At 42.3% G+C, this 12,453-nt stretch overlaps 1 protein-coding gene across 1 annotated transcript in view; it reads left to right on the plus strand.

Moving 5' to 3' along the window:
• Window positions 1-276: 276 nt before the first annotated feature.
• Window positions 277-12,453, plus strand: part of LOC129698670 (carboxypeptidase inhibitor SmCI-like) — a 43,363-nt gene continuing 31,186 nt past the window's right edge. The window contains exons 1-2 of the mRNA XM_055637823.1: window positions 277-550; window positions 12,208-12,408. Of these exons, the coding sequence (XP_055493798.1) occupies window positions 487-550; window positions 12,208-12,408 (265 nt within the window). The 5' untranslated portion in view covers window positions 277-486. The remainder of the gene's footprint in view (window positions 551-12,207; window positions 12,409-12,453) is intronic.

Consider the following 12,453-nt stretch of genomic DNA (forward strand, 5'->3'; position numbering starts at 1 on the left):
TCACCCTGGACATTGTTTTTTTTTCTTTCTGGGAGAAGATACATGAGCTTGAAAGGCCGGGCATGTGGACCTACTCCCTCCACATAAGATCTTTGCTCCACACTGTTGTCATACTTTGTCAACCAATACAAAGGACCCTGATCTTGAAGCCAATAATAAATGTTCTCGAATATAAAGTTGCATGTCTGTGGTGATTTCTCGAGAAGGAAGTCTGCTGTTTGCACAACGCCTGACTGACTTTTTGACCCCGGTATAAAACAGCAGCAAAGTATGTCATGGCTTGGGTGTCACAGTCCATCACAGGGTGAGATAACTTCTGGTGGGACGCACAAGTAGGTGGGATTCCAGCTAAACGGAGTCATCCCGCTGCCGGAAGTAGGTGGGAGCTTATTTAAGAAAACTTTGGAGAGCAGAAACGGATCGTCGGCGAGCCGTCAGAAACAAGCCGAGGCTGCAAACTCAGGCAGCGACCGTGTCACCCGCAACATGCTCCTCTCTCTACTGAGCGCCGTCTTCCTCCTGCTCATCGCGGACAGCGGCACAACAGCAGGTACAACACACCCGGGGGACACGGTGTAAGGGAAAGGGGCATTTGCTAGTTTGCTTCCACGCTGCGATCAAACTTGTTGATCGGTCGGAATGGGTGGCTTCTGTGTTAAAACACCGCGCAAGGTGCGCCAGCCCTTCCCACTTTAGTAATGTGCTGGGATTGGAATGCTGTTGGGATTGGTTTGATAGTGAAACCCCCAGGAGTGTAGCAACTACAGACACGTCCATAGCAGAAACATTAAAGAGCCACAAGGAACTGCAGATGCTGGAATCCTGAGGAAAACATAACGTCTGAGCTATAGGGAGAGGTTGAGTAGTCTGAGCGAAAGGGAGAGATTGAGGCTGGGACTCTATTCCTTGGAGTGCAGGATGAGGGTTGATCTTATAGAGGTGTATGAAATCATGAGAATACGTTGGGTATGCAAACAAGAGGGGAATCGAGGACCAGAGGACATAGGTTCAAGGTGAAGGGGAAATGATTGAATAGGAATCTGAGAGGTAACTTTTTCACACACAAAGGGTGGAGGGTGTATGGAACAAGCTACCAAAGGAGGTAGTTGAGGCAGGGACTATCCCAACATTTAAGAAACAGTTAGACAGTATAAGGATAGGACAGGTTTGGAGGGATATGGAACAAACGCGGGCAGGTTGGACTAGTGTAGCTGGGACATGTTGGCTGGTGTGGGCAAGTTGGGCCGAAGGACCTGTTTCCAAACTGTATCATGCAATGATGCTATGATTCTAAGTGCTAGAGGAACTCAGCTGGTCAAGCAGCATCTCTGGAGGGAAATGGACCTGTGACATTTCAGGTCAGGACCCTTCTTCAGACTGATTGTGGGTGGGGGGAGGGAGAAGAAAGCTGGAAAAGAGAGGTGTGACAGATAAAAGCCTGGCATGTAGTTGAGGGGGGTGGGGGTGGTGTTGAATAGCAGGTGGGTGGAGAAAGTAACAAAGGTTAGAGGTGAACTGGAGCCAACGGGGTGTCAGAAGAATATGGCTGAAATGTAAAACCAGAAAGAGGGATATGTGGAATGGGACAAGGGGGAGGGGAAAGAGTAGAAGGAATGAGTGACTTGGGGATAGGAAATGGGTGTAAAGCATATTCGAGCACTGGTTCACATTTTATGAAACTTATTCACTGTACACCATAATGTAGGGATTAGAAGTACAGAAAAGGGCACAAAGTGCTGGAGTATCTCAGCAGGTCAGACAGCATCTCTGGAGAAAGCAGTCAAGATGTGGAAACAAGAGACTGCAGACGGTGGTCAGGTAACCTCCAGCTGCCTGCCCCGCAGAGTTACTCCAGCACTTTGTGTCTATTTCGTAGGGCTTCCTCAGCATGGTGACAAAAATACTTGTATTTAAATATTGCCCTTTAAGGGTGACTTGAAGGGCTACACATGCACTGGTGTACTTTTTGAAGACTAGTCACCTTATTGATGTAAGGATTATCATGGCCAGTTTGCTCATAGCAAGTTCCCACTGACAGCAAAATGACAATGATCAGGCAATTTAGTGACATTGATGGAGAAAGGAATATTGTGCAAGATTTTGGGAATAATGCCCCTGCTTTTGTGAATAGCACCATGGAAATGTCAAAATCCACCATGAAACAGCCTGAGTTAAATGTCTGGTACAAAAAATAGTATTCCCAAATGTGAAGTATTTCCTTTTTACCACACTGGAGACCGACTATAACTGAATTGAATTGAATTGAACGGAATAAATCTTATTAACCAAGTACGTAAGCATACAAGGAATTTGCCTTGGTGCTTTGCTCGCAAATAACAACACGATATACAGTAGACAATTAAATATCAAACATTATAATTTAAACATGTGAAGAATGAAATAAAATACTAGAGCACAAGGAGGCTGCAGACTTTTGGCTGTAGAGTAGAGCTGCTGCTCATGGAAAAACAGCTTGTTATTATGTCTGGCTGTGGCGGCTTTGACAGTCCGGAGTCGCCTTCCAGAGGGAAGTGCTTCAAAGAGTTTGTTGATAGGGTGAGAGTGGTCAGAGATGATCTTACCCGCTCTCTTCATGCCTACTATATTCTGTTGTGCTGAAGCAAAGCAAGAATTTCATTGTCCTATCTGGGACACATGACAATAAACTCTCTTGAATCTTGAATCTTCCTGGCCCTTGCAGTGTTAGTTCGTCGATGGGGGGGAAGGTTGCAGCCAACAACCTTCTCGGCTGATGGAATGATGTGCTGTGACAATTTCCCTGCCCTGAGGCAAAACCACAACCTTCTGACTCAGCAATGAGAGTGCTTCCAATTGAGCCACAGCTATATTAATACATACATCAATGGCAGACTTCATACTTAGGACTAAATTGTCTAGTTTGAAGCAATATGGTTTGGCATTTTTAATTACACTAACAATATGATCCATATTTGGCCAACATTAAGTTAAAGGAAAGTCCAAAAACCCTCCTTCTTAAGTACTTTTTATGACCATATCATGTGAACATTTCTGGATATTTTACAGCTAAAGAAATACTTCTGAAGTGGGGTTATTTTCCAGTTTCGCGAATTATTTGTCCAGTTGCCAATTGCAAACTGAACTATCTGCTGACTATGGCTTATTTTTATCAAGAGGAAACAAAAACACATTTAAATCCTTTGGCCCTGTATTGGTATGCATATTTAGTAAACTCCCTGTGAACTATGTATTTTCAATCCCAAATGTTTTCCAACAGCTAATGAAACTGCCCATGGAAGTATCAAAAGGAGGGATGGGTTTGGGAAAGATAAAGAAAGGTTGGATAAACTGAGACGGGTTTCTGTTGGAAGCTGAAGAGAGTCCTGATAGCATATACAATTATGTGAGACATAGGTAAAATAGATAGAGACTTTTCCCATGAGTGGAAAAGGCCTAGAGAATGCTGCCTAGAACATACTGTCAGAAGAGGTTTTGGAAGCAGATATAATAGTGAAGTTTAAAAGGCATTTAGACACTCGTGAACAGGCAGAAAATGAAGGGATATAGACCTATAGTTTAGCTTAGTATCATGGTTGGCAAAGGCATGGTGGGCTGAAAGGCCTATTCCTGTGCTGTATTATTCTATGTGTAGAAAGAAACTGCAGATGCTGGTTTAAACTGGAGATGTACATAAAATGCTGGAGTAACTCAGTGGAACAGGCAGCATCTCTGGATAGAAGGAATGGGTGACGTTTCGGGTCGAGACCCTACATCAGACTCTTGACCCGAAATGTCACGCATTCCTTCGATCCAGAGATGCTGCCTGTCCACTGAGTTACTCCAGCATTTTGTGTCGATCTTTTGTACTGTTCTAAGTTCTATGTTTGTTCTATAATGCTGTGTGGAAAGAGGAACAGAGATAATGTTTCAGGATGAAAATTCTTCAACAAATTCAAGGATAAGCTTGGTAAATATGTCAGGTATAAGGAATAACTTGTATGATGAAATGTGGTGAATATTGTGGACCAATTGAGCCGACTATGACACTGCCCCAGTTATTAACACTAACATTGTGATATGTATGGTTTTGCTGTTTTAACTAAATGTCTATTTTGTCATTTGTGTGAAATTTTCAGGTCAGATCTTGTTGGACCAGTATGTCACTCGTAACCCTGCATGAATGTGCTTACCTGTGCTGGGTTTGGAGGGATAGCTTTATTCCCCCCGCCCCGCCTCAAAGCCATTTAAGGCGGCATGGTGGCACAGCAGTAGAGTTGCTGCCTTACAGCACTAGGTTCGATCCTGACTACGGTTGCTTGTCTATACGGAGTTTTACATTATCTCCGTGACCTGCATGGGTTTTCTCCGAGATTTTCGGTTCCCTCCCACAATCCAAAGACGTACAGGTTTGTAGGTTAATTGGCTTAATATGAATGTAATATTGTCCCTGGTGTGTGTGGGATAGTGTTAGTGTGCGGGGATCGCTGGTTGGTGCGGACTCAGTGGGCTGAAGGGCCTGTTTCCATGTTGCATCTCTAAACTAAAAACTAAACCTCCCATCTCCTGATCTCCAGGTGATGACTGGACATTGGGTGGCAGAGTACATAGGCCCCCCACCGAAACATCCAGTCAGGCCTTGACAACATGCAGAGCTACATATGGAACTTCTTTATAATTGATATTAACAGTTTTTAGGTGAGACATTATGGAAGTAAATAATTAAAAGGAATAACACTGTGAAAAGGTTGAAGCCCCATCTAAAATATTAAACCATATTATTAAATAATTGTTCAGAGAATAGCTTGAATTTTTCTAAGTCTCCAGTTCTGCAGCCCCGAAATTCTAATTAATTTCACTGGAGTCACGGAACTTTTGATGGGTGAGTTGTTGCATAGAAACATAGTTTTTCTGCAATAGGGTCTGGTGTTCCTGTTCATGGCGAGTCATAATACCGGGGAAACCATCCCAATCATTTGTTGGCCTCGGCAGAAACACGTAGAACGATGTTAAAATCCACAAAGGTTTCCTTTGACATGCGTGACATCAATCTGATTTTTTTTCCATCTGCGCGTTAAGCAATGAACAGGAACACCAGACCCTATTGCAGAAATGCTGTTAATGAGTTAACATGGAATCATAGCTGAGGAAAGTGACACTATTATTACGAAGAGGTCTACTGAAAGGTTGTCAATGACTGTGCATTAGTCTTCCTTGTGTTGGTGGTGTACTAGTCAGCTTTATATATCATTCAGTTTCAGGGCACCTTGAAAATCTTTCTATTTCTGAAGATCAAAATAACTTTATGCTGGCTGCCAATAACGTTTCACTCCAGAAATACTGGAGTTCACAGTTCAGAAATTTTCCTATCTGCAAGTCATTCGTTCCTACTGGCAGGCCACGAGAGGTCAAAATGATTTTGTTGTACAGTACCTTTGAGAATTATTTCAGATCTGTCAGAGATAACCCCATGAGAAACAGCAGAGGACTACACACAGGAACTAAGGCACATATGTTGGGGAAAGGAAAGGGAACATTCATAAATCAAGGTCCTTCACATTTAAAAAATATTAATTATATATAATTAACAGCGCAACCTTTTCACGCAGATGGTGGTGGGTATATAGAATGAGCTGGTAGAGGAGGTATGTATAGGAAGGAACTGCAAATGCTAGTATAAACCAGAGATAGACACAGATTGCTGGAGTAACATCAGTGGGACAGGCAGCATCTCTGGAGAGAAGGAGTGGGTCAACGTCGCCCATTCCTTCTCTCCAGAGATGTTGTCTGTCCCGCTGAGTTACTCCAGCATTTTGTGTCTTTGGCAGAGGAGATAGTTGAGGCACATACTATCATAACATGTAAAAGACATTTGAACAGGTACATGGACAGGAAAGGTTTAGAGGGATATGGGCCAAATGTGGACATTTGGGACTACGAGTGTAGATGGGGCAGCTTGGTCAGCATGGGCAAGTTTGGCTAACGCGCTTGTTTCTGTGATGTATGATTCCCTAAGTCTCCTTATTATGCATCTGCTTGGGATCAAGAATAACACGCTTCCAGAGTGATTCTGTGGGTTCTGAGGTGACTGATGAGGATGAAGTGGGAAGCGCAGACACTTCCATGAATGGGGCAGGAGCTGCCTTGCTACCCAAGCCCCATTACATTTTACAGGGCTTCTCTGTGTTCCCAGTGATTTGACTAAAGCTTTTAAATTCCGCACTGAATCCTTCATCTCCATGTGGACTGGTCAGGGGCCAGGATTCCCAGGAGTCAGTGGAAGCGCAGCATTATTTTTAGAGAGATTTTGTGCATATCCTTGAATCTTTTCCTTCGTCATCATGCTAATCTCTTCCTGTGATAGAACTCCATGCAAAGTATCGGGTTCGGACGTTTTGTGTCAGGCCTCCAGAGATATGGCTTAATGGTGGATGGAGAGAGTGCTGGAGGCTCAGCAGTTTAACATGCAGTTAAGTTCTGCAGTGCTGTCAAGACTATCTATGGCCCAAATACTCAAGGCCCTCCCCCACTGGGAGACAGGAGCAGAGGTGAACTTATCGAGGACAAATTGGTGGTCAATGCCCACTGAAAGGATCATTTTAAAGACTCCCAGTTGCGATTGTGTCTCCGAGTAACCTTGACTCCATCCCACAGTCGTCTGTTCAGTCCAGCCTTGCCAATACTCTTGACCTACAAGAAGATGAAGCAGCCAGCCATTAGCTAAACATATAACAAGGCCTTCGGAGCAGGCTGCACCCATGCTCAACAACAAAGAGCTTCGGTCACAGACACCTTGAAGATGACATAATCATGGCCAACTCCAAGAAAACCAACAAGCCTGACTGTGTTATCTATAGAGAAGTGTCCACAGTGCTTGTCACTGTGATATCACTCACAAGTTTCTCCTTGGTGGCTCTCAGTGGCCATTACCAAATTGTAGTGCAGATTCTGGCCATCTAGTGGCACAGGGGATATTTTTCATAAATTGATTGCACCTTGTCTGTAAAAATGAAGATTTCCCCTACCTTGTCATAGAAACAAATTTTGCTCTGTCATCTTATTAATTCTGCATAGGCCTAATTGCTCTACAAATTTTGCGACTTAAAAACGTAAATAGAAGAATTACAAACTCCTTTATAATAATTTAAAGTGTTTTACATTCAAAAATGTTTCAAACCCAGAACACTGCACTTGAAAAAAATCTAAAGCAAAGTAAAAGGTTAGAAATACTCAGCAGATTAGTGAGATAAGAGTAAATGTGTTAGATAACTTTCATTAGGATATCAAAATAATTCATCGGCAGTGAACTGTTTTAAGGTGGTATCTAGAGTTGTTAAAACGTGATATGAGTACAAGGTCTGCTTATTGCTTTAATCAAATGTTGTGTACGTGCTGAGATTGATCCCAGCACAAGAGGTTTCCAAACAGTGCCAGAGACTGGGTCCGATCCTGATCTCAGGTGTTGTCTGTGCAGAGTTTGCGCATTCTCCCTGTCACCATGTGGTTTCATAAGTTCACAAATCATAGGAGCACAATTAAGCCATTCAGCCCATCAGGTTTCCTCCACCATTCAATCATGGCAGATCTATCTTTCCTTCTCAACCCTCTTCTCCTGCCTTCTCCCCATTACATTTAATACCTGTAAAATGACTTACTGCACACACAAGTCTTTTTACTGTAACTGTTTATTAACTGAGAGTTAACACTAGGCTGTAGCTGTCCGTGGTCATCACTGGAGCTAGAGAGCGAGCTAGAGGTGGGGACACTACAATTATACTGGAGACAATGGGGAGTGGTTAGTAATGGGGAGGTCACTATGGTTAAGGGAACATGCACTGATCTACAATACCCTTACTAATCAAGTATCTGTCAATCTCGGCTTTAAAAATACCCAACAGCCTTGGCCTCCCCAACCATCTGTGGCAATGAATTCCACAGATTCTCCACCGGCTTCCCCAAAGATGTACAAAGTTTTAAGTTGATCGTACCGAGAATGTAGGGCGTGGAAGCAAAAGTGGAATAACATCGAATTAGTGTGAACGGGCGTTGACTTGTTGGGCCAAAAAGCCTGTTTCCATGCTGTATCTTTCAATCAATCAAATTCATTTTTTGAAAAACGTTTTTTTATTTGAACATATCATTGAACAGCAAATTTAATACATTCATTGAAATGTAAAACCCCCACCTAGAAGTCAATTATCAGGTATTCTGAATATCACATATTCTGAATATCCTGGTACATCAGTTATTTATGAACATTACCTAATTTTCAACATTCATGTTAAATGTATGTTATTTGTCACTAATCAGTCAGGAATTGGAAGGAACCTGGCAGCCGCATCCTACAGGCAGTCTGGCTTTCAATACCCCCCTCAATCTGCCGCTCCTGGAGTTAAACATTTCATTATCTCTGAGTTTAATTATTTTTCTTTTCCTCAAATTGTGAGTGGGTTATCCCCATCCTCAGAGCAAATGATTGCCTACCTTACAACTTATAATGTCCATACTCAAGGGGAGTCAACTGGTAGGTTAGCACTTTAAGAACTGTGCAAGATGCAGCAGATTGCGACAGATGCAATTTCCCTTGAGATAGTTTTTCTGAGGCATTGATGTGCCTGTGTGTGCATTGTATTGAGAAAAGCTCTGTTAGGGGAAGCCTGACCACTGTATGTTATCAGCATCAGTTCCGACATACAGGAACCCAGAGGACTGAGCCAATTCACTTATTATACCACGGGCTTAAAGATTTTCTGGGCATTCCAGATTCTGCATCTTAAACTGGCAGAATTGTAGTTGAATGCATATCTCTGGAATTAATTTGTCATGGATGGATACTACCTGATAATCATCACATTATAGACTAATAAGAATCAGATTGTGGTGACAACCTGAGTAAGTTGCAGAAATGAAAGCTTGTAGTCTTTAGAAATATAGGCAATTCCATTTTTAATCAGCATCTGTGCTTTTCTATTTGCTTGCCACAATTTTGTGCTTATTTTCTAGTTATCAGAGATAACCAAGATCCCCAAACCAGTGGAAACATTTTTTTTGCTATCAGTTATCCTTAACGTCTTGAACATTTCAATCAAAGGCTATAATCTTCTCAATCCAGAAGATTGGTTTCTGTCATCACTGCTGTAATCTAGCCCTTGGACCTCGGATGTATGTCGAGTAAATCTATGCAGTGCTTGGACTAACAAGTTTATGTTGGACTGCAGTGACCCCAGAAGGCAAAACACCTTCTCAAGGACGATTAGAAATGAACTAAAAGCATCAGGTTTGATTAAACATTGAATATGGTGGCACAGTAGTTAATGTTGCTGCCTCACTCTTCCAGGGACCTGGGTTGAATCGACTTCTGTTTGTACACATTTCAGATTCTCTCCATGATTGTGTTGGCTTTCTTTGGGCGCTGGGATATCCTCCCACGTTCCAATGATATGCTAGTAGCTGAATCAAGTGTCGTACAATGGTCTTTAGTGTGTGTAAATGGAGCAAAGAAAAAATAAAAGGGGAGTTGACTGGCATGTGCGATACAGAGTAGGCTGCAGAGGTTTTGGAGAAATAAAGAGAGGGGGAATGGGCCCCAAGGGAATGTGTCCTTGAAAGGTTTCATGAACTCAGTGAGCTGAATGAGACCTTTCTATGTTGTTAGAAAATCCAAACAGCTTCCTATAAGACCAATAATAAGACTAAGCTGTTGTCAGGCAACTGAATCTTCCTACCACAACCAGTGAGCAATCCTGAACTGCTATCTAGCTCATTTGTGACCCTCAGACTATCTTTGATCAGATTTGCTGGCTTTATCTTGCACTAAACGTTATTCCCTTATCATGTATCTATACGCTGTAAATGGCTCGATTGTAATCATGTACTGTACTGTCTTTCTGCTGACTGGATAGCACACAACAAAAGCTTTTCACTGTACCTCGGTACATGTGACTATCTAAATCGTAGCTGTAACTGTAGCAATATTTCCTTCATTAGATGTGTCAGTCAGAGAACTAAATTTCCAAATTCCAGTTGTGGTTTAACCACAGTTTTGTATAGTTGGAGCATGATTTTTTTTTTGCCTTATCTTGTAGCTACTTGGATGAAAAGCCCAGCATCCCTTTAAACTTTGATTGTAAAAACACGATGAGAGGTTTTAATAAATCCATTTCGGCCACCATGTAGTAGTAGGAATAGAATGGTTAAATAGTTTCCCGAATCCTCCCAGGAAGTCTTCAAAATATTTTTTTCCCCTTTAAAATTTTGCTTCTCCTCATTTTCGGTGCTGCAGAGAATAGTTCACAATGACATTGGTGATGTTTAGGGGCTGGCAACAGGTTTGGACATTTTCATCAAGAATCCATGCAGTAGAATATTGAAAGCTGAATTCAGAAAATAAGATAAGTCCAACAATGCCAAGGTTGTAATTTATTATGGTCAATAAATGCTGACTGTGCCAACAATACTCCCTTCCGCAAAAACTACTTTTAAAAATGACTGAGAATAGCTGTTCTCGTGTAACATTTTCTGGCTTTGGTGCTTTGTGGTTGACTAGTTTGCGTATCAGCCTGGGTAGTATTCTCAGCCTGCTCATTTCACTTTTCTTTACCAAACCAAACAGCTTTTCCTCAATACCTACACATTAAGGGGAGAATTATCAGGTGTTAAAAAGGCCCAGATGAAGTTTGTACATAACATGGGCGGCACAGTTGACATAGTGATAGAGGTTCAACCCGGGTTCGATCCTGACCATATAACCATATAACAATTACAGCACGGAAACAGGCCATCTCAACCCTTCTAGTCCGTGCCGAACACGTATTCTCCCCTAGTCCCATATACCTGTGCTCAGACCATAACCCTCCATTCCTTTCCCGTCCATATAACTATCCAATTTATTTTTAAATGATAAAAACGAACCTGCCTCCACCACCTTCACTGGAAGCTCATTCCACACAGCCACCACTCTCTGAGTAAAGAAGTTCCCCCTCATGTTACCCCTAAACTTCTGTCCCTTAATTCTCAAGTCATGTCCCCTTGTTTGAATCTTCCCTACTCTCAGTGGGAAAAGCTTATCCACGTCAACTCTATCCCTCTCGTCATTTTAAAGACCTCTATCAAGTCCCCCCTTAACCTTCTGCGCTCCAAAGAATAAAGCCCTAACTTGTTCAACCTTTCTCTGTAACTTAGTTGCTGAAACCCAGGCAACATTCTAGTAAATCTCCTCTGTATTCTCTCTATTTTGTTGACATCCTTCCTATAATGCGACCAAAATTGTACACCATACACCAGAATTGGCCTCACCAATGCCTTGTACAATTTTAACATTACATCCCAACTTCTATACTCAACTTCTATACTCTGACTGTGGGTGCTATCTGCACAGAGGTTGTATGTTCTCCCTGTGGCCATGTGGGTTTTCTTCAGGTGCTCTGGATTCCTCCCACATTCCAAAGATAGAAACATAGAAGCATGGAAAATGAGTAGGCCATTCGGCCCTTCGAGCCTGCACCGCCATTCAATATGATCATGGCTGATCATCCAACTCGGTATCCCGTACCTGCCTTCTCTTCATACCCTCTGATCCCTTTAGCCACAAGGGCCACATCTAACTCCCTCTCCATTGACAGTCTCACAGCCTTCTGTGGCAAAGAATTCCACAGATTCACCACCCTCTGACTAAAGAAATGTCTCCTCATCTCCTTCCTAAAAGAACGTCCTGTAATTCTGAGGCTATGACCTCCAGTCCTAGACTCTCCCACCTGTGGAAACATCCTCTCCACATCCACTCTATGCCTTCCATAATGCCATTCACACCTGAGGCATCACCCATGTACTTGGGCAGCTGATCGATTTAAATTATTCCAAGCATGACCCATTCTGGGTCCCTATTCTCCCGACCATACAGAAACATAGAAAAATAGGTGCAGGAGTAGTCCATTCGGCCCTTTGAGCATGGCTGATCATGGCTGATCATCTAAAATCAGTACCCCATTCCTGCGTTCTCCCATATCCCTTGATTCCTTTAGCCCTAAGAGCAAAATCTAACTCTCTAGTGGAAACATCCTCTCCACAACCACTCTATCTAAGCCTTTCACTATTCTGAATGTTTCAATGAGGTCCCCCCTCATTCTTCTAAACTTGAACTTATAATTTACATAAAATATGACAGAATGCAATTTTACCTTGAAACAAATTATCTGATTTGTTTAATCTCACCAACCCTTTCTTTTTATGCAGAAGACATGCTTCCTGATCTGCCATACGGCAATGAAATATGTGTATTCCGTGCGGACCCTGGACGCTGTAATGGTTTGTTCAAAAAATATTTCTACAACATCTCAACCCTGAAATGTGAAGAGTTTATCTACGGTGGATGTGGTGGAAATGAAAACAACTTTGAAACCAAGAAACAATGTCTGGCCAAATGCAAAGCGAAAGGTAGGTGAACTTATCTCAATGAGATTTTTAAGTTGGTGAATTAAG

This window comes from Leucoraja erinacea, chromosome 7, assembly GCF_028641065.1.
Source record: "Leucoraja erinacea ecotype New England chromosome 7, Leri_hhj_1, whole genome shotgun sequence".
NCBI classification, from domain to species: Eukaryota; Metazoa; Chordata; class Chondrichthyes; order Rajiformes; family Rajidae; genus Leucoraja; species Leucoraja erinaceus.